General features: G+C 43.4%; 2 protein-coding genes across 2 annotated transcripts; both read right to left on the bottom strand.

Moving 5' to 3' along the window:
* Positions 1 to 4,269: 4,269 nt before the first annotated feature.
* LOC119922566 (olfactory receptor 4C11-like) lies at positions 4,270 to 5,244 on the bottom strand. Its single transcript, XM_038742321.1, has one exon. It carries the CDS (start codon positions 5,209 to 5,211, stop codon positions 4,270 to 4,272), a length of 942 nt encoding a protein of 313 aa, XP_038598249.1. The 5' UTR covers positions 5,212 to 5,244.
* Positions 5,245 to 12,135: 6,891 nt separating this feature from the next.
* LOC119922545 (olfactory receptor 4C11-like) lies at positions 12,136 to 22,166 on the bottom strand. Its single transcript, XM_038742309.1, has 5 exons — positions 21,738 to 22,166; positions 21,353 to 21,478; positions 21,174 to 21,199; positions 14,004 to 14,035; positions 12,136 to 12,221 (listed from the first exon to the last, which is right to left on the bottom strand). Exons 1-5 carry the CDS (start codon positions 22,164 to 22,166, stop codon positions 12,136 to 12,138), a joined length of 699 nt encoding a protein of 232 aa, XP_038598237.1.
* Positions 22,167 to 23,014: the final 848 nt, after the last annotated feature.

Raw genomic sequence — 23,014 nt, 5'->3', positions numbered from 1 at the left:
AGTGCTTAGCCCAGAGAAAGAGCTTAATAAATATCATAAAAATAATAGTAAATTGAAGTCCTTTTAAAGAACAAATTTATGATACTGTGGGACTCTAGACTACATCCCACTTTAATGTTGGCTACATCTGTCTCCATTAAGCGAAATTAGTCTTGTAAAATCCCAAGTTTAGAGGTGGAAACTGATTTGGGGAGAGTTCTGTTTCTTCAGATCGAGGTACTTTTTGTTTTGTTTTTGTTTATTTTATGGTGTTTTTTAACCTTGCATTGTATGTCAGGCACTGTTCTAAGCGCTGGAGTAGATACAAGATAATCAGGTGGACACAGTCCCTGTCCCATATAGGGCTCATTGTCTTAATCCCCATTTGACAGATGAGGAAACTGAGGCACAGAGAAGTGAAGTGACTTATCCAAGGTCACTGGGAATAGAACCCAAGTCTTCTGACTCATAGGCTCATGCTCTTTCCAAGTTGTTGTTCTAATTAGGGATTACTGATCCAGACAGAGCCCCGGACATCTGAACCCAATACCATCAGAACTTCTATCAGCACAGGTGTACAGAGCTTTAGCCTAGTTCAGAAAAAGGATTGAAGTTCAGGATTATCTAGTGATCTCTCAAAAAATATTTTTGTAGTAATTTGCACTGATTGGGTTTACCAGAGTCTGAATTTCAGTTTTTGATATTGCCAATGAGTTTTACAATAGACCATTAGTTAATTCTCATCAACAATGTATCATTCTACAAACACTAAAGTAATTATTCAGATAATTGGCCAGGAAGATCCATGCCTAAATGTCCTACTTTTCCTCCAAAATGAAGTTTGGGTTACTGATTTAATCACTTTGAAAAATACAAAGTGGAGTAGAGAACAGTCACTTGATGAATTCAGACAATTCAAAACAAAGCAATCCACATGTATATCAATATACCTGAGCAATTCAGACAAATGTTAAGTTTGGAGGGTTTCCATCTGAATTATCTGGATAACTGTGTAGACCTCTCTGTATATTTCAAGAGGATTTATCTCTGACCTGAAAACGCCAATTTATTTTTGTATGGTGCTACCTGGAAAATTCAAAATCAAATTTACTAAGCTCCCCACACTTCTCAAAAGAGATTGTATTTTTTCACAAACTATTCAATAATCAATAAGAATATTAATTAAACATCTAGAATTGCAAGAATTATAATATTAAGCTCGAGGAAGAAGACAGATAATTTCAGACTTTGGCCCTGCCCCTCAGAAGACTTAGAATCTAAACAAGGGAGGAATTGTATTTCAGTGTCTGTCTCCCCTGTAGACAGTGAACTCCCTGTGGGCAAATATTGTGTCTACCAAAGGTGTTGCATTGTACTTACCCAAGTGCTTAGAACAATGCTCTGCATACAGGAAGCATTCAATAAATATCATTGACTGATTTATTTAAAGACACAGATGGAAAAAAGGTAAAACCAGGACCAACAGTAAAAGATTACTTTTCATGCCTCATCACCTCACCACTCCTCTCTGAGCCCCCCTGTCTAAATGCAACAGTGTTTCCAATATTTTCTATGTTGAAAAGACAGAACTTGTTCCTAGGGGAGGGGAGGGAGAGGAGAACAGCCAGAATGTTCCATATGGGCTGGGACTTGAGGGTCTGAAGGACCTGGGTTCTAAGCTGGATCCACCAGTTTTTCTGCTGTGTGACTTTGGGCATGTTGATTCACTTCTCCGTGTCTTAGGTATTTCAGATGTAAAATGGGGATTAAGACTTTGAGCCCCTTGTGGAACATGGACTGTGTCCAACCTGATTAGCTGGTATCTACCCCAGCTCATAGTACAGTGCCTGGCACACAGCAAGCACTTAACAAATACCATTTAAAAAAAAGAAATTTGATGTCTCGCTGAAGAGAGGCAGGGCCCTGGACTGCCCCTATGAACCCAGTAATTTTGGTAGTGGGGGAGTGCCAAGCCCCTTGTGGAAAAGCAATTTGAAAGGCAAAATGTCACTGTGATGTAACTCGATTTCTCAAATAAATCTGAACCTGGCTTATGTTGCCCTATTGCCCAATGTAAATATAGTAGTTCTCATAGATTCCAATTATAATAATCACATAGTGCCAGAGCATCAAGGAACCCACCTATTAACATCTCAGACTCAGCAAAGAATAAACTGCAAAGAAGCAGGCATCCATTGAATGACATGATTCTCTTCTCACGGAACAAATCTGCAGGAGAAGCAGTGTGCCTAGTGGAAAGAGCCCATGTCTGGGAGTCAGAGGACCTGAGTTCCAATCCTCCATCAATCCCTGCTATGTGAACTTGAGCAAGTCACTTAACTTTTTTGGGCCTCTGTTGTCTTATTCATAAAATGGGGATTAATTAATCAATCAATCAATCAATCGTATTTATTGAGTGCCTACTGTGTGCAGAGCACTGTACTAAGCTCTTGGGAAGTACAAGTTGGCAACATATAGAGACAGTCCCTACCCAGCAGTGGGCTCACAGTCTCAGCGACTAACAAGGACTGTGTCCAACCCGACTATCTTGTATCTATCCCAGCGCTTAGTACAGTGTCTAGCAGGTAGTAACCACATAACAAATACTATATTTTTAAAAAATCTGTCCTAACTAAGGAGAAACACAAGTTTATGAAGGAGAAACAGCCAAGAAAGAAGGACGTGGTGATGGTGATACAAATGATCAGTTTCACCGGACAAATCCAGGCTTAGATGTGACAAATAATGATTTTGAACTAGAAAAGTGACTTTTGTCGCTTCGGAAATCAGGAAAATTCCCGAAGGTTAGACTCAGTTTCATGGCTGACAACTTCTTCAGGAGAGAAAGTGTGGAAAGAGGAGGAGGATTTTAGCAGATAAGCAAGCAGATTGGGTTTTGAGAATAGCAAGGACGTTTAGAAGAGCTAACATGTCAAAAAGATGATGGACATTTTAAGCCCGATTTAAAAATTCTGGGTCTTTTCAACACTGCTTAAGAGGAGTCGGGACTTGTCGGAGCCCTGGGTTGAGGGAACCTAAATGTCCAGCCCAAAAAGTTGTGCAGGTGCAAACAACAGCTGGATACCCCCACAGCTGAAAATCCATTGGACCCCTTCCCTTCCCATAGTATCTATGTTCAAGTTCATGAACGGAAATACACATTTTTATTTTAAAACTAATTAACAAAATTCCATGAGCAACCCAGAAAAGTGTCATTTGTCGCATTCTAGAATAATGACCCCATCCTATCTCGTTGTAACTTCCCAATTCAGACTTCCACCAGGAATCAACCCCTCCATCGCAAAATCACAATAGTCTACAGGCAGAAGAGCTACCAAAAATGATTTCTCATCCATCTCAACCCACATCCAACCTTACAGATGCACAAAGTGAAAGGTAGTTTTACCTGGAAAATCTTGGTCCCATTTCAGTTGTTATATGTTGCCAACTTGTGCTTCCCAAGCGCTTAGTACAGTGCTCTGCACACAGTAAGCACTCAATAAATATGATTGATGATGATTTCAGGTGAGACCAGATAAGCCTAAATTTCTCAGAAACTGTCCTTTTGAAGATGTCCCAGGAAGTCATTCCTGGGTCAAAACATTTGAAGAAAGGATTGGACCATTCATTCATTCAGTCGTATTTATTGAGCACTTACTGTGTGCACAGCACTACACTAAGCTATTGGGAAGTACAAATTTGCAACAGATAGAGACAGTCCCTACCCAACAACGGGCTTACAGTCTAGAAAGGGGAGACAGACAACAAAACAAAAGAAGTAGACAGGTGTTAATACTATCAGAATAAATAAAATGATGTCTATATACACATCATTGCTAAAATAGAGTAATAAATATGTACAAACATATACAAATACTGTGGGGAGGGGGCGGGGGGAGGGAAGGGGGCGTTGGGCAGAGGAGGAGGAGGAGATGAAAAAGGAGCATAGAACCCACATGACGGGTAACACATCTTGCCCTGGCATATTTGTTCCAAATCCATTGAAACATTGGCAAAAGTTAAGCCAAAACAGTTTCACTTGGAACCATCAGTTTCATTTGGTTTCACCATTCCATGGAAAAGTTTCAAAGCCACGGCCTTTATACCAGTTCAGGAAACCATTATTTGTGTTTAGTTTTGAATCTGTTAACTGACAATTTCTTTTTAACGGTAAAGTTACTGGTGGAAACAAACATGCAGAGCACCAAAAGGCCAACCCCTTCCTCACTCTGTTCCCTACCTGAATCTCTCTCCCCTTTAAAATATTCCAAGATACACGTCTTCCCATCTTCAAAATCTTGCTAATAATTCCCCAGGAAGCACTTTTCGGCTCCATAATTTTCCCATGGCATTTTTCACCTCTGCGGTCCTCAGAGTGTAGATCAAAGGGTTAAACAAGGGAGTAACGATCATATAAAAGACTGACACCAATTTATCCACAGAGAAGGTGGTTTGGGGTCGGGCGTATATGAATATACAGGGACCAAAGAATAAAGTGACCACAAGAATGTGGGAGCTGCAGGTGGACAGGGCTTTACGTCTCCCTTCAGCCCCCTTGGACCTCAGAGAGTACAAGATGACCACATAGGATGCCATAAGCACAACAAAACTCGAGGTACAGATGGCCCCACTGTTGGAAACGAACAGCAGGTTCGCCAAGTGAGTGTCGGAGCAAGCGAGTTTCATCAAAGGCTGCACATCACATAAATAATGATCGATCACATTGGGACCACAGAATGGTAGGCTCAGGGTGAAGAAAAGCTGGGCAGAAGAATGCAAGAAAGACACTACCCAGGCTAAGCCCACCAGAAAGCCACACAGATACTGATTCATGATGGTGGTGTAGAGGAGGGGCTTACAGATGGCCACGTAGCGGTCATAGGCCATCAGAATGAGGACTAGGATTTCCATGCAGCCGAAGAAATGGAATGCAAAGAGTTGGGTCATGCAGCCCCCAAAAGTTATGGTCTTCTTATTTGGGAGAGAGTCTACAATCAATTTGGGGGCCGTGGTAGAGGAGAAACAGGCATCTGAAAATGACAAATAGGCCAGGAAATAGTACATAGGTGATTCAAGAGTTGGGCTAGTCTTGATGGTGAACACAATGAGGAAGTTTCCAAACAGTGTAGCCAAGTAAAGTATCAAGAAGACAGCAAAGATGACGTTCTGCTTCTCTGGATCCTGGGTCAGTCCCAACAGTACAAATTCTGTAACATTGTTTGAGATAGCCATGAGTTCGCTATCCACAGAGCACCTCTGGGTGAAAACTGGTGTTCCTACAAAAATAAGAAAGAAATTTGCATGAGCGCTACCTTGGGGCTGAGGAAGGATCTTATTGGAAGGAACAGGGACTGGTTCTCCCCTATCCTGGGGAGATGGTGAACTAGTAGAGAATAGCATGGTCATGACTTTGTAAAGTGAAAGTTTCTCCTTGAGAATATTTATATTTTCATTCCAGTCTGACGTTCTCATTGAAGAGTGTTTGGAGATCCCCTAAACTTAGCAGCGTGGCTGAGAAGCAGCGTGGCTCAGTGGAAAGAGCACGGGCTTGGGAGTTGGAGGTCATGGGTTCAAATCCCGGCTCTGCCGCTTGTCAGCTGTGTGACTTTGGGCAAGTCACTTAATTTCTCTGTGCCTCAGGGCCTCAGTTCCCTCATCTGTAAAATGGGGATTAAGATTGTGAACCCCACGTGGGACAACCTGATCACCTTGTATCCTCCCCAGCGCTTAGAACAGTGCTTTGCATATAATAAGCGCCTAACAGATGCCATCGTTATTATATTATTATTAGCATGAGACAGAAATCTAGTTGCAGAAATGACTAGATCTGCAGGCCAGGGGTACAATCTGTTGTACACCTGTAGATCTGTTTCTTGGAAAATTGGTTCATGTTCTTCTCTCAGTTCACATTGTTGTTGAAATATTATTCATGTCACCCCCATTTTAATTTATGACTATTGAGCATTGTTAGAGCATGGGCCTGGGCGTCAGAAGGACCTGGGGGTCTAATCCCAGTTCTGCCACTTGTCTGCTGTGTGACTTTGGTCAACTCATTTAACTTCTCTGTGCCTCAGTTACCTCGTTCATAAACTGGGTATTAAACTGTGAGCCCCATGTGGGAAATGGACTGTGTCCAATATAATTAGCTTGTATCTACCCCAGCACCTAGTACAGTGCCTGACATTTAGTAAGCACTTAAATATCATTTTAAAAAGCAGTAGGAAGGTTCTAACCCTGGCTTCACCACATATCTGCTGGGTGACCTTGGGTAAGTTATTTAACTTATCTTTGCCTCATGTCCCTTATCTGTAAAATGAGGACCTAATACCTGTTCTCTCTCCTACTTAGACTGTGAGCCTCATGTGGGACCTGATAAGTTTATATCTACGTCAGCACTTAGTACAGTGCTTAGCACACAGGTATAACCCCAATTGTTATTACTATTATTATCATTATTATTAAGGCAGAAGAATGGATGAAGTGAATGACTTGCAGAGATTTCTCATATTTTGATTCTATGATTCTATAACTTGGTCTTCAGCTACTCAGTATAACTACTGCACACATTTTGATGTATTTGATTTTGTAAAATTATATCATTATCTGAATTGGTATTTCCCCACCCATTCTGCTTGGGAACTTCTCTCAATTTCCCAGATTGCCATTCATCACCTAAACAACTGTTTACAGTACCTGTACTGAAAGAGCCAGAAAAATAACAGAAGGAGGAGAGCTTATCAAAACTGAGTTCAGAAAGTTTCAAATGTGCTCTACAGATAAAATGAAAAGAAACAAAAAATAGATAGCCTGGAAAACTGATTTAAGGAAATAGGATTACATGAGCCACGTGCCTAATCTAGAAGTCTGTTTCCATTATTAACACCAAAGAATGCTTATAAAAATAGTGTTAAGATTGCCTTCCTTGGCATCCATCGTTATGGTTACATTTCCCTCTAATAACACATCATGGATCTATTGTCTATTGCTACAATCAATCAGTAGAACTTTATTTATTGGGTAGATACTCCGTACAGAGCCCATACAGATTGGGAAAGTGCAATCGAGTTAGTAGACACAATCTCTGCCCTCAAGGAGTTTGCAATCTATTTATGGAGACAGGCACTATAATAAATTACAAGTAGGGGGAAACAAACCGCTCAGGGTCACATACTGAGAGTTTCCAGTACTCTACCAATCTCGATTATTCATTCATTCATTCAATCATATTTACTGAGCACTAAATCATCATCATCATCATCATCATCATCAATCGTATTTATTGACTGAATGTGTGCAGAGTACCGTAATAAGCGCTTGGGAAGTACAAGTCGGCAACATATAGAGACATTTCCTACCCAACAACGGGCTCACAGTCTAGAAGGGGGAGACAGACAACAAAACAAAACATGAAGACTGGTGTCACCATCGATAGAATAAATAGAATTATAACTATATGCACATCATTAACAAAATAAATAGAATAGTAAATATGTACAAGTAAAATAAATAGAGTAGTAAATCTGTACAAATATATACAAGTGCTGTGGGGAGGAGAAGGAGCCTGCTTTTGGGTAGGGACCATCTCATTATGTTGCCAACTTGCACTTGCCAAGCGCTTAGTACATTGCTCTGCACACAGTAAGTGCTCAATAAATGCGATGGAATGAAGGAGGTAGGGCAGAGGGGGGATGGGAAGGAGGAGAGGAAAAAGGGGGCTCAGTCTGGGAAGGCCTCCTGGAGGAGGTGAGCTCTCAGTAGGGCTTTGAAGGGAGGAAGAGAGCTAGCTTGGCAGATGTGTGGAGGGAGGGCATTCCAGGTTAGGGGAAGGATGTGGGCTGGGGGTCGACGGCGGGACAGGTGAGAATGAGACACAGTGAGGAGGTTAGCGGCAGAGGGAAGGAGGCAGCAGGCTGGGCTGTAGGAGGAGAGAAGGGAGGTGAGGTAAGAGAGGGCAAGGTGAGGGAAAGCTTTGAAGCCAAGAGTGAAGAGTTTTTGCTCGATTCATAGGTTGACAGGCAACCACTGGAGATATTTTAGGAGGGGAGTGACATGCCAGAGCGTTTCTGTACAAAGACAATCCGGGCAGCAGAGTGAAGTGTAGACTCAAGTGGGGAGAGAGAAGAGGATGGGAGATCAGAGAGGAGGCTGATGCAGTAATCCAGTCGCGATAGGATGAGAGATTGAACCAGTAAGGTAGCAGTTTGGATGGAGAGGAAAGGGCAGATCTTGGCGATGTTGTGGAGGTGAGACCGGCAGGTTTTTGTGATGGATTGGTTGTGTGGGTGAGTGAGAGAGCAGAGTTGAGGATGACACCAGGGTTGCGGGCTTGTGAGATGGGAAGGATGGTAGTGCCGTCTACAGTGAGGGGAAAGTCAGGGATAGGACAGGGATTGGGAGGGAAGATAAGGAGTTCAGTCGTGGACATATTGAGTTTTAGATGGCGAGGAAACATCCAGATGGAGATATCCCAAAGGCAGGAGGAGACACGAGCCTGGATGGAAGGAGAAAGAGCAGGGGCAGAGATGTGGATTTGGGTGTCATCAGCCTAGAGATGATAGTTGAAGCCGTGGGAGCAAATGAGTTCACCAAGGGAGTGAGTGTAGATAGGGAACAGAAGGGGACCAAGAACTGATCCTTGAGGAACCCCTGACCCTTAAGGAACCCCTATGGGAGGGACTATGGGAGGGAGAGTCAAGCAGAGGCATATCCATTCCATTTCTATTTTATACAGTGGCTAGCGAGTTGAAGGCAATCTGCTACAAGTCAAAACTCACCTGTGCTGGGCAGCAGCAGCATAGTAGAGAGTTGAGGGCAGAGACCCAGATTTACTGCACGGAACGAGGCAATGTTAAACCGCTTCCATATTTTTACCAAGAAAACTCTATGGATGCACTACCAGAACGATTGTAGGTAGAGGTGGGGCATTCTGTGGGAGACGTGTCCATGGCATTGTTATGGGTCATATACAACTGGACAGCATAAGACGAAAACAACAACAGCGGGAAGCAACACAGTTTGAAGGCATGCATGTGATTAACAGATACATAAGGAGGAATACCCAAGTGCTTGGGTAAATGTGGAAGTGTTGATGTAGCTGTTGGTGGAGACATAGGCTGGAGAGGTGAGAGATTTGTCAGGGAAGGCCTCCTGTAGGAGAGATTTCAGATGTTTGAAGATGGGAAGAGCAGTGACCTGCCATATGTGAAGGGGGAGTGAGTTCTAGGCAAGAGAGTAATTATTAGCAAGAAATCAACAGCGCTATCTTGATCTCAGCTGCCTTCGACACTGTGGACCACCCCTTACTCCTCAACAGGCTATCCGACCTTGGCTTCACAGACTCCGTCCTCTCCTGGTTCTACTCTTATCTTTCCAGTCGTTCATTCTCAGTCTCTTTTGCAGGCTCCTCCTCTCCCTCCCATCCCCTTAATGTGGGGATTCCCCAAGGTTCAGTGCTTGGTCCCCTTCTGTTCTCAATCTACACTCACTCCCTTGGTGACCTCATTCGCTCCCGCGGCTTCAACTATCACCTCTATATTGATGACACCCAGATCTACATCTCTGCCCCTGCTCTCTCCCCCTCTCTCCAGGCTCGCATCTCCTCCTGCCTTCAGGACATCTCCATCTGGATGTCTGCCCGCCACCTAAAACTCAACATGTCCAAGACTGAACTCCTTGTCTTCCCTTCCAAACCCTGCCCTCTCCCTGACTTTCCCATATCTGTTGATGGCACTACCATCCTCCCCGTCTCACAAGCCTGCAACCTTGGTGTCATCCTCGACTCCGCTCTCTCATTCACCCCTCACATCCAAGCCGTCACCAAAACCTGCCGGTCTCAGCTCCGCAACATTGCCCTTTCCTCTCCATCCAAACCGCTACCCTGCTCGTTCAAGCTCTCATCCTATCCCGTCTGGACTACTGTATCAGCCTTCTCTCTGATCTCCCATCCTCGTGTCTCTCCCCACTTCAATCCATACTTCATGCTGCTGCCCGGATTGCCTTTGTCCAGAAACGCTCTGATCATGTTACTCCCCTCCTCAAAAATCTCCAATGGCTACCAATCAATCTGCGCATCAGGCAGAAACTCCTCACCCTCGGCTACAAGGCTCTCCATCACCTTGCCCTCTCCTACCTCAACTCCCTTCTCTCCTTCTACAGCCTGCCCCGCACCCTCTGCTCCTCTGCCGCTGATCTCCTCACCATGCCTCGTTCTCACCTGTCCCGCCATCGACCCCTGGCCCACGTCAAACCCCCGGGCCTGGAATGCCCTCCGTCTGCCCATCCGCCAAGTTAGCTCTCTTCCTCCCTTCAAGGCCCTACTGAGAGCTCACCTCTTCCAGGAGGCCTTCCCAGACTGAGCCCCTTCCTTCCTCTACCCCTCGTCCCCCTCTCCATCCCCCCATCTTACCTCCTTCCCTTCCCCACAGCACCTGTATATATGTATATATGTTTGTACATATTTATTACTCTATTTATTTATTTATTTATTTTACTTGTACATATCTATTCTATTTATTTTATTTCATTAGTATGTTTGGTTTTGTTCTCTGTCTCCCCCTTTTAGACTGTGAGCCCACTGTTGGGTAGGGACTGTCTCTATATGTTGCCAACTTGTACTTCCCAAGCGCTTAGTACAGTGCTCTGCACACAGTAAGTGCTCAATAAATACGATTGATTGATTGATTGATCCTTCTTGAACTTTCAAATACCCTGACTTTGCCTCTAATAATAGTGATGACATTTGTTAAGCGCTTATTATGTGTCAAGCACTGTTCTAAGCGCTGGAATAGATAGAAGTTAATCAGATCAGACACAGTACCTGTTTCACATGGAGCTCAGAGTCTAAGTATGCGGGAGGATAGGTTTGAATCCCCATATTACAGATGAGGAAACTGAGACACAGAAAGCTAAGTGAATTGTCCGAGGTCACATAGCAGGTAATTGGCAGAGCTGAAATTAGAACCTAGGTCCTCTGTCTCCCAGAACTGTGATCTTTCCACTAGGTCACATTGCTTCTCTGCTTCTCTAATAATGAGTAAGCTATCATCCATAATTTTTCCAGAACTTTCTGATTGCTTTTGGTAATTTCTGCCTTCACAACTTCCTTTAGTAACAAATTCCATATCCTTACAACTTCTCTGTGCAGTTTCTGTTTTAAGAGCAACTGATCATGCCTAAAATAGTCTTCCACTGTTTCAATGACACTGTGCTCTCTACAGTTTAAATCCTCTGAATTATACAAAATGGGATCAGCAGTTATAGTTAAGAGTTCCAAATCTTACCTTGGACTCTGTCCTCACCAGTCTCCTTGCATTAGTAACTGATCCAAGAAACATCCAGCAGTCAACAAATGAAAATTCAGGATGGTTTCCCAATTCTCGATGTGAAATCATAGAGAGAAGAAAAGAAAATTTCTGCTCTGAGAAGCATTATGGCCTAAAGGAAAGAGCTCAGGCCTGGGAGCCAAAAGGGACCTGGGTTTTAATTTTGACTTCACCAATTACCAGTTCTGTGACTTTGGGCAAGTCACATAACTTCCTTGTACCTCAGTTTCAATTAGACAAATGTATTATTTCATTCATTCATTCAATCATATTATTGAGCACTTACTATGTGCAGACCACTGTACTAAGCACTTGGAAAATATAAATGAGCAATAAAGTACAATATAGCAAGCACTGTAATAAGCACTTGGGAGAGTACAATACAAGAGAATTAGCAGACACATTGCCTGTCCATAACAAGCTCATCTATAAAATGGGAATTCAATACCTGTTCTCCCTCCTATGTAGACTATCAGAGCCTCATGTGGGATTGGTACTGTGTCTGCCTTGATTATTTTATATCTATCCGAGTGCTTAATACAGTGCTTGGCATATAGAAAGCGCTTAACAAATACCACAGTTACTATTGTTATTCTTATTGGTGATGGTGGCAAAAAGCCTTCTCAATAACTAGTCCTTTGCCACCTTCCTCAAACACAGTCCTTCACTTTGTACTTTTAAAGGCAAAGTTCTGTTCTTTGTATTCCACTGGATATTTAAAGCCATCCCTTGAATGTTCAGAAATGTGTGTGTCTCTCTGTCAGCCTCTAGGGGCTAGAGATTTCCCCAGGCAAAAGAGATTGCCAAGGAAGTCTAATAATTTATTTTCATTTGGTCAAATTCTATGGGTCTGATTATGAAAGAGGTAGATGGAAGGAACAGAAGAGGGTGCAGCTATGTTTTCCAATTCTTTTCTTGGAGCTACAAAGAGAAAATAAGAGCATGAAACTTCAAAGGCAAAGCTAAGAGAAAGAGCAGTTTTCTCCACTCAAAGTCCTCACAGTAGTTAACTCCCCTGTTTTCCTTAATGCCTGTGTCCCATCCTCAATCTCTATATTCTATCCACCTTTGAATTTCCTGAATATAAATAGCCATTCATCAAAAACTTGGGATCACAGAGGTCTTCTTGTGAGATTCCAAAGGACTTAGACAGGAGACTGTCCAAAACAGCACAGGATCTCATTTTACCTTGACTACATCACATTCCAGAGAAATAATTTTATGCTCTGTTCTTTCAGATGGAGACATTTTTTCAGCCAACTCAGGGTACAAAGCACTGCCTTGGGCATAAAAGGGCAGGTGCAACTGCCAGCCTGGGCTGAATTGGGGTCAGCAGTAATCAGTCTATCAGTGGTATTTATTGAGTGTTTACTACATGCAAAAGCACTGTTCTAAGAACTTGAGAGAGCACAATATAATTAGCAGAAATAGTCCCTGCCCATAATAAACTTGCATTCTAGAGGGAGAGACAAGGTCCCCAACTTCTGGGTCCCCTGAAATTGTTTCCCTTTCAACAGTTTTTGTCACTGAATGTTACGTTCTTCAAAAATGTTCATCAAATTATTTAAAGTGCTTTTAAATCAAATCACATTAAAAAAATAAACTTTGCCACATTAGATTTCAGATGTTAAATTACTTGATAGTTTTCTTTAAATTATTTCCCAAAGGTCCCTATGTCTTTTTCCTGCTTTAAACCAGGACTCCAAAGCAAACACATGTACACATGACAGTTACAGGCAAATCAACTTGTGAAGAAAACCCAGTTTTGCATTGAAGAGGATGACTGTACTCCTGGGGCTTTTAATTTGAACTATGACCACCTCAGCCCCCACAAGACTAAGTAAGCTGAATATCTATGGATTTGACCAGTCCTCCCAAACTTCCTAAATTCAAAGCCCATCACAGCCCTTCTGGCCATCAGAAAAGTCAAGATTCTACACACGTGGTCTGTTTAAGCACAGGTTAAGGGGGACTTGAGCACACTTTTATTACCTGAAACTTGCTCAGTAAATCATTGGCATTTATTGAGCACTTACAGAGTGTAGAGCACTGTATTAAGCCCTTGAACACTGTACTAAGCATTCACACCATTGCTATGGCCTGAAACTCTTTCCCTCCCCTATGAAATGTACCAGTCCACTAATCCCTCCTTCATTTCATCTTCTCCAGGAATCCTACCCCAAGTAAGGATCCTATGCAAGTTCTTCCATCCCAAAGCTCCTTATTGAGAGCTTATTGTGTGCAGAACACTGTACTAAGCACTTGGGAGAACATACGTCAATGCTTAATGCATATATCAATATACAGATTGGTGGTATACATTGATCTATACACACTGCTGATGTATTCTGTCTCTATATGTTGCCATCTTGTACTTCCCAAGCGCTTAGTACAGTGCTCTGCACACAGTAAGCGCTCAACAAATACCACTGATTGATTGATTCAACTACATATTAACCTCTCATTTTATACTCTTGCCATTATCAATTGCATCCTGGTTCTTCTTTCTGCTCTCACTATTGGAAAATATATGTGTCCTCCCAACTCCCCCATTACATGTATATGCTCCTAGGGGCAGTGAACGTTTGATCTGCTGCATAGTTGTCTGCACACAGTAGGATCTCAATAAATACTATTGACTGATTGATTGAGCCACCCAGTTCTGTTAAGAACTGCAGCTGCAGTTAAGCGAATAATGGGTACCTACAGAAATGCTGAGTTTATAGAAACTCAAACTGATTAGCAGAAAGTTCACCAGAGCTCATGAAAATCATGCCTCTGATAAGTCACAACTTGGCCTCTTACATGGGTGTGTGGGAGAGAGAGAAAAACTCTCCACACTTAAATCATTACCAAAAGCTTTAAAGCACTCATTCACCTGGTCCTCTCCTACCTCACCTCGCTGTTCTTCTACTACATCCCCGCCCACACACTTAGCCCCTCAAATGCCAACCTACTCATTGAATTTAGATCTCATCTATCTCATGGCCGACCTCTCGCCCAAATCCTTCCTCTGGCCTGGAACACCCTCTCTCTTAATATCCGACAGACAATTACTCTCCCCACCTTCAAACCCTTATTGTAGGTAAATCTCTTCCAAGAGGCCTTCCTTGACTAAGACCTCCTTTCCTCTCTCCCACTCCCTTCTGGGTCACCTTGACTTGCTCCTTTTATCCATCCCTGCTTCCATCCCTACAACATTTATGCACTTATCTGTAAAATTTTATTTATATTAATGTCTGTCTCCCCCTCTACAATGTGAGCTCCTTGTGGACAGGTAATGTGTCTGTTTGATTGTTGTATTTTACCCTCCTGTGCGCTTAGTACAGTGTTCAGCACACGATAAATGCTCAATAAATATGATTGACTGACTGATTCAGAAGGGAGAGAGGCACACACAGATGAATTTCTCCTGAGGGCCTTGATAAGGTCCCAGATTCCTGGAGCTCAAGATGGAGTTGGGCCTTTGATGGGTTGTGAAGAGAGACTCTCAGACCCTGGATAAGACACACATTCATTCATTCATTCAATCATATTTATTGAGCACTTGTGTGCAGAGCACTGTACTAAACACTTGGACGTACAGAGCGCCTGACCATAAGCACCAGAGCTAAATCAAGATCGAAACAACATGGAACCCAGCATCGACCTTCTTGAGCCTTGGGAAAATAGCCCAGACTTCCCATACTGGGGCTATTACAGTGGTGGCCCTGACCTACTTTCTTCCAACAGACTACTGACCCACTTCCCACAACTAATCTGTCCTTAACTCACCCTGCCCCCACAGTCTTCCTCTCTACTCTTCCCTCTGAGATTTTTTTTAAATTGTATTTCTTAAATGCTTATTAAATGTCAGGTAATATACTAAGTGCTGGGGTAGATAGAAGATAATCAGGTTGGACACTGTCCATGTACCATGTAGATCTCACACTCTAGATCCTTGAAACTGAGGCACAGAGAGGTTAGGCGACTTGCCCACGGTCACACAGTAGACACGTGGCAGAGCCAGGATTAGAACGTGGATTCTCTGACTCCCAAGCCTATGCTCTTTCGACTAGACCACCCTGTTTCTCAAAGTTTTATCAGCAACTTCAAAGTCTTTCTTCCTTCACTGGAGATTGGGAACACATCTTTCTTTCTGACTGGTCGCTTCACTTGTGGCAACCCTGAGATAAGCTTACTCTACAGGATCTCCATGGAGGAGTGGAGCAAGACGAGAACAAGCATACCATGCATCCCACCATGGAGGGACACATCTTCCCCCCAGGAGGACCCCTCCCATTAGTCTCAGCGCTAATTTTTCTGACATGGAGATGGCTTTGCTTTTTCTGTCTTGAAATTGTTAAATAAGATGGAGAAATCCAGCCTTACTTTGGAGACCATCTTGCCAAAATCAGCTTGTCTGGTCATTTTACTTCAGGCCTGGTAGAGCTACACTCATTCATTGTTCGTTTAGTCACAACTAGAAAGGGTCTCGGTAACACTTTGCTCTCCCATGCTTCTAGCATCCAAATCCTATGGACTGACTCAAATCATCCCAAGCACCCCAGACCCCCAAATGTCTTAGCTCTACTGAGCCACGTAATTCCTAATGTTAGCAAGCATTCCACTGAATCTTCAAGCCACTCACTCATGTCTCTGGTTCCCACAATAGCATGAGATTAGGATTCAAAAGTGGGTCCTGCAAGATGAGTTTGACTGTGAGAGCCATGAGGTTCACAGACTGATTCTAACTGGATTATCTTGTATCTACTCCAGTGCTTAGTACAATGTTTGGCATTGACAAATACTACAATTTTTATTACTATTGCTGTTGTTGTTTTAAGAGAGTCCACACCATGAAAAACATATTCCAAGTAGTAGAGAAGGTGAATTGAACAGCCCAGTCCTTGCCCTTTCCCTTACTTGGAAATGTCTTTAGGTCAATGCCAAAAGCTCCACACTTTGAACAATGCTCGGCACATAATAGCCGCTTAAGTAGTACCATAATTATTATCTGAGGGCCCTAGAAGCAGAATTCCTTGCTCCCCAATCCCTAACACCCTCCCTCCCCAGCCTCTCTCATCCCCTATCCCTCACACACTGCCAGGGAAAGCCCAGGGGATGATTAACAAATTCTAAGATTAATCAAGGTCACTTTCCTGGAACAGCAGACCTTGATTTGATAGACGGAATGGTGAACAGGGAGACGATTCTGATCATGAAGTCTGACTAGAGATAAAACTAAACCTAGAATCACTATTATTCACCCTGGGGTTCGCTCATCAGTAATTCATTACAAAATGGAATGGATTTTTGCAAGATCAGGAATCTTATTAACTTCAAACCATTTTTCTTAATGGTGGAGAAATGTGGGATCATCATCATCATCAGTCGTATTTATTGAGCGCTTACTATGTGCAGAGCACTGTACTAAGCGCTTGGGAAGTACAAATTGGCAACATATCGAGACAGTCCCCACCCAACAGTGGGCTCACAGTCTAAAAGGGAGAGACAGAGAACTAAACCAAACATACTAACAAAATAAAATGAATAGAATAGATATGTACAAGCAAAATAAATAAATAAAAAATAAATAGAGTAATAAATATGTACAAACATATATACATATATACAGGTGCTGTGGGGAAGGGAAGGAGGTAAGATGGGGGGATGGAGAGGGGGACGAGGGGGAGAGGAAGGAAGGGGTTCAGTATGGGAAGGCCTCCTGGAGGAGGTGAGCTCTCAGTAGGGCCTTGAAGGGAGGAAGAGAGCCAGCTTGGCAGATGGGCAGAGGGAGGGCATTCCAGGCCCGGGGGATGACGTGGGCCGGGGGTCGATGGCGGGACAGGCGAGAACGAGGTACGGTGAGGAGATTAGCGGTGGAGGAGCGGAGGGTGCTGGCTGGGCTGTAGAAGGAGAGAAGGGAGGTGAGGTAGGAGGGGGCAAGGTGTTGGAGAGCCTTGAAGCCCAGGGTGAGGAGTTTCTGCCTGATGCACAGATTGATTGGTAGCCACTGGAGATTTTTGAGGAGGGGAGTAATATGCCCAGAACGTTTCTGGACAAACATAATCCGGGCAGCAGCATGAAGTATGGATTGAAGTGGAGAGAGATACGAGGATGGGAGATCAGAGAGAAGGCTGATGCAGTAGTCCAGACGGGATAGGATGCGAGCTTGAATGAGCAGGGTAGAGGTATGAATGGAGAGGAAAGGGCGGATCTTGGCAATGTTGCAGAGCTGAGCCCGGCATGTTTTGGTGACGGCTTGGATGTGAGGGGTAAATGAGAGAGCGGAGTCGAGGATGACACCAAGGTTGCGGGCTTGGGAGACAGGAAGGATGGTAGTGCCGTCAACAGAGATGGGAAAGTCAGGGAGAGGGCAAGGTTTGGGAGGGAAGACAAGGAGTTCAGTCTTCGATATGTTGAGCTTTAGGTGGCGGGCAGACATCCAGATGGAGATGTCCTGAAGGCAGGAGGAGATGCGAGCCTGGAGAGAGCAGGGGCAGAGATGTAGATCTGGGTGTCATCAGCGTAGAGATGATAGTTGAAGCCGTGGGAGTGAATGAGGTCAACAAGGGAATGCGTGTAGATCGAAAACAGAAGGGGGCCAAGCACGGAACCTTGGGGAACCCCTAGAGTAAGGGGATGGGAGGGGGAGGAGAAGCCTGCAAAAGAGACTGAGAATGAATGACCGGAGAGGTAAGAGGAGAACCAGGAGAGGTCGGAGTCTGTGAAGCCAAGATCAGATAGCGTGTTGAGGAGAAGGGGGTGGTCCACAGTGTCGAAGGCAGCTGAGAGGTCGAGGAGGATTAGGACAGAGTATGAGCCGTTGGATTTGGCAAGCAGGAGGTCATTGGTGACCTTTGAGAGGGCAGTTTCCGTGGACTGTAGGGGACGGAAGCCAGACTGGAGGGGATCGAGGAGAGAGTTGTTGTTGAGGAATTCTAGGCAGCACGAGTAGACAACTCGTTCAAGGAGTTTGGAAAGGAATGGTAGGAGGGATATGGGGCGATAACTAGAAGGTGAGGTGGGGTCAAGAGAGGGTTTTTTTTAGGATGGGAGAGACATGGGCATGTTTGAAGGCAGCGGGGAAGGAACCAGTGGAGAGTGATCGGTTGAAGATGGAAGTTAAGGAGGGGAGAAGGGATGGAGCTAGAGATTTCATGAGATGAGAGGGAATGGGGTCAGAAGCACAGATGGCCGGAGTAGCACTTGAGAAGAGAGAGGAGAGCTCCTCTGAGGATACTGCTGGGAAGGATGGGAGAGTAGCAGAGAGTGTTGAGAGCCGGGGGGTTGGAGAAGGGGGGGAAGTGACTTTGGTGAGGTCGGACCTGATGGATTTAATTTTGTTAATGAAGTAGGAGTTCAGATCGTTGGGGGTGAGGGAAGGAGGAGAGGGAGGAACCAGGGGCCTGAGAAGGGAGTTGAATGTACGGAAGAGCTGGCGGGGGTGATGGGCATGGGTGTCAATAAGGGAGGAGAAATAGTTTTGTCTGGCAGAAGAGAGGGCTGAGTTAAGGCAGGAAAGGATAAACTTGAAATGAACGAGGTTGGCATGGTGTTTAGACTTTCGCCAGCAGCGTTCGGCAACTCGAGCATAAAAGCGAAGGAGGCGAACAGTGGCAGTGATCCAGGGAGGGTTTTATGCTGTTCAAATCACAGAGCTAGAAGGAACCTTACGTTCTCTGCTTACTGGACATATTACACACTCAATAAATACGATTGAATGAATGAATGAATGCCCTTTTGTGTAATCCCCGCCCTTTCCTGACTAAACTATCCAAAACAGATGAGTGTCTAGCAAACCCTAGGAGGGAAATATATTGTTCAGTCTTGGAAATTCAGTCTCTTTCCCTTTCCTTTCCCCTCTTTCCTCAGCTAACTTGAGTGATATACTGTGAGCCTGCTGTTGGGTAGGGACCGTCTCTATATGTTGCCAACTTGTACTTGCCAAGTGCTTAGTACAGTGCTCTAAACACAATAATCACTCAATAAATACGATTGAAAGAATGAATGAATATACTGGTAGTAGCAGGTTGTTATTTTTTGTGGGGTCTGGGGGGCTGGCTGGAGGAGGAGTTATGGTATTTGTTATGTCCTTACTATATACCAGGCACTGTATCTACCCTGTATCTTCCCTAAGGTTAAACACATCAGGTTAGACACAGTCCATGTCCCACAGGGGGCTCACAGTCTTTATCCACATTTTACAAATGAGTTTACTGAGACACGTAGAAGTTAAGTGACTTGGCCAAGGTCATCATTTCAGAATGAGCTTCTGGCTTTGGGGAGATTTTCAATGGGTTTTATATGTAAGCTATTTTAAAGAATTGTAAAAAAAATACCCAAATGCTTACGATTGGGAACAGACCTGGCTAACTGGGAAATGCACTGTATTAAGCACTTGGGAAAGTAAAAACGAATCACTAGACTAAACCTCAACCCTCAAGAAAGCTTCCAATCAAAGGGAGCAGAGAGACACAAGTTTATTTACAGTTAGGAGGAGAAAGGGAATCGAAAAGATAGATAGGATAAGCAAGTGCCAAAATAGTACAGTCCACAAAACTATATCCATTTGTGCTATGAATTGCTGCAAATAAAAAAAATACTGTAGTTTGTGGTTGAGAGGATATGACCCGATGCAAGACATACCCTTGGAGAACTCGTGATTTTCCTCAGTGTCACTAATGGACTCAACATATTTGGTAGAAAACAAACCAGAAACTTCTTAATTTGGAGGAAAAAAACGAAACAACCCAATGAAGGAAGGTTGGACTGTCCTCTCTATTGCCATTTTATTCCCTTTGCACTTCACTGTAGGTACTGAATAAGATCCCATTTCTAAACAACTCAGGGTGTGTATTGCAGTTTTCCTTGAGTCCTCTGGTGAAATCTTCACTGAGGGATAGGATAGGCCTAAGTTAATAATAGCATCTGTTCCTCTATTCCTTCAATAGCTTTTCTCAAGCAACTACTTTGTGCAAAGCACTGTACTACGGGGCTGGGAAAACACAAATATAATAATAATAACAATAATAATAACAATAATAATGGCATTCTTTAAACACTTATTATGTGCCAAGGACTGTTCTAAGCAGTGGGGTAGATGCAAGATAATTAGGTTGTCCCTCAGGGGGCTCACAGTCTTAATCCCCATTTTACAGATGAGGTAACTGAGGCACAGAGAAGTTAAGAGACTTGCCCAAAGTCACACAGCTGACAAGTGGCAGAGCCAAGATTGAAACCCACAACCACTGACTCCCAGGCCCATGCTCTTTCCCTTCGGCCACATTGCTTCTCCTGAGAATGTCTTGAGATGAGAATTAGACACAGTCCCTTCCCCTCTAGGGGCTCTCAATCTAAAAATGAGTAGGGGTAAGCATTAGTCACAGACAGTTTAAGTAAAGATGAAACAATAAAAACACAAAACAACAGCTTATTTATTGAACACCTACTGAGTGCAATGCATTGGGTTAAGCTCTTGACAGTGAACAAGAGAAATAGTACTTAGACTGGAGTTGAGAATGACATAGTGCTCTCTGAAGAGATGGTGGAATAGGAAGCTGTGGATTAGGATTGTTTCAAGTCCATCAGGGTTAGTTCATTGTGGGCAGGGAATATATCTACTGACCCTATTGTACTCACCCAAGAGCTGAGTACAATGTTTTGCGCACAGTAAGTACTCAATAAATACAAATTATTGAATCATCGGTTGTCTTCCCATCTTCCAAAGTACTACATGATAGTGTACTCGAGCAGCCCAACCCTGCATGACACTTCTCCGACACCATTTCTCTCATTTCAACTCTTCCCAGTTATAAACTGACAAGTCACAATTCACACGAGTCTAAACATTTCTAAACTGGGGAAACTATGAAAATATGCTATTCTTACTTTCTCCTTCTCAACAACTGGGATTCCTGTTAAACAGATAACAGTTAAGGGATTACAGGAAGCATTAGAGGGTCAGAGAAGAAATAATTGGAGATCTCCCAATCCAAACCAACATCAAAAACCATTACTCCACAGAAAAATGTTCATTTGCCCCTGGGAGTCACTCTGTGGCTCCATACCTTCCTCATGGCATTCTTCACTTTTGTGTTCCTCAGAGTGTAGATCAAAGGGTTTAACAAGGGAGTAACAATTGTGTAGAATACTGACACTGATTTATCCACAGAGAAGGTGATCTGAGGCCGGGTCTATATGAAATTGCAGGGGCCATAGAATAAGGTGACCACAAGAATGTGGGACCTGCAGGTGGACAGGGCTTTGCATCTCCCGTCAGCCCCCTTAGACCTCAGTTAGTACAAGATGACCGTGCAGGAAACCATGAGCATTACAAAACTCAAGGTACAGAAGCTACACTATTAGAAACAAAAAGAGCAGGTTTACAAACTAAGTGTCAGCACAGGCGAGTTTTATCAAGGGTTGAAAATCACAAAAAAAAAGATCGATTACATCAGGGCCACAGAAGGGTAAACTGAGAGTGAGTAAAAGCTGGGTAGAAAAATGCAGAAAAGACCCAAACCGGGCTATTCCCACCAAGATGCTACAGACACGCCTGTTCATGATGGCTGTGTAATGCAGGGGTTTGCAGATGGCCACATAGCGATCGTGCGACATCATAATGAGGATCAGTGTTTCCAAGCAGCTGAAGAAATGGAGGGCAAAGATCTGGGTTATACAGTCATTGAAGTAGATGGTCTTTTTCTCAGAGAGGGTGATGACGAGCAATTTTGGGGTCGTGGTGGTGGAAAAGCAGGCATCGTAGAAGGACAAATAGCTCAGAAAGAAGTACATACGAGATTCAAGAGTCTGACTGGTTTTGATGGTTACTATAATGAGTAACATAGTTGCAACGTAGAGAATTATGATCTGCTGGATCATCTGTCAGCCCCAATAAAATGAATTCTGTCACACTGTTTTTAATCAACATGACTTCTGTGCTCAGGGAATGCACCCAAATGAGAAATTCATCACCTACAAAAAGCAAATACAAGAATGAAGATGAGTACAGATTGTAGTAGCATGAGAGAAGAATTGTGGCCTAATGGAAAGAGCACGGGCCTGGGAGTCAGAGAACCTGGGTTCTAATCCCATCTCTGCCACTGGTCTGATGTGTGACCTTGGGCAAATTACTCAACTTTTCTGTGCGTCAGTTACCTCATCTGTAAAATGGTGAATATGACTGTGAATATGAATATGACTGTGAATATGATTGTACCACGTGGTACAATCTGATTCCCTTGTATCTACCACTGCTTAGAACAGTGCTTTGCACATAGTAAGCACTTAGCACCATAATACCATCATTATTATTATTATTCTCTGTGTTTTAGTTACCTCATCTGTAAAATGGGGGTGATGACTGTGAGCCTTACGTTGGACACAGTGAGCCCTATGTTGTACATTGGCTGTGTCCAAACTGGTTAGCTTGCATCTACCCCAGGACTTAGTGCAATGTCTGGCACATAGTAAACACTTGACAAATACCATTAAAAATAGGTAGCATAATGATAATAATAATTACAATTATCACTATAGCTTGATTTTATCATGTTAATCAGCCAATCAATTTCATAAGAAAACTAAGTTCAATACATATTAATTGCTACCAGGCAATTCAGCAGTGGGTTTGAATATGACTCTCCAAAAGAAAAACAGTAGAACTTTGATGTTAAAGGCTCTCTTAATAAACAACAGATGTGCAGTGACCAGGTAGACTTCAGAACTGA

The sequence above is a fragment of the Tachyglossus aculeatus genome, unplaced genomic scaffold (genome assembly GCF_015852505.1).
Source record: "Tachyglossus aculeatus isolate mTacAcu1 unplaced genomic scaffold, mTacAcu1.pri scaffold_108_arrow_ctg1, whole genome shotgun sequence".
NCBI lineage: Eukaryota > Metazoa > Chordata > Mammalia > Monotremata > Tachyglossidae > Tachyglossus > Tachyglossus aculeatus.
This window is presented reverse-complemented; position numbering and strand designations above follow the sequence as displayed.

Excerpts from the sequence above, each read along its gene's own strand:
- LOC119922566 (XM_038742321.1), bottom strand. The coding sequence starts at position 5,211 with ATGGCTATCTCAAACAATGTTACAGAATTTGTACTGTTGGGACTGACC.
- LOC119922545 (XM_038742309.1), bottom strand. The coding sequence starts at position 22,166 with ATGATCCAGCAGATCATAATTCTCTACGTTGCAACTATGTTACTCATT. Across the intron at positions 21,479-21,737 it reads TACCCTTCTGTGGCCCTGAT|ACCCGGCCTCAGATCACCTT; the intron begins GTAATCGATCTT and ends AATTTCATATAG. Across the intron at positions 14,036-21,173 it reads CAGTTGTTGAGAAGGAGAAA|TTTGAGTTTCTATAAACTCA; the intron begins GTAAGAATAGCA and ends TCTGCTAATCAG.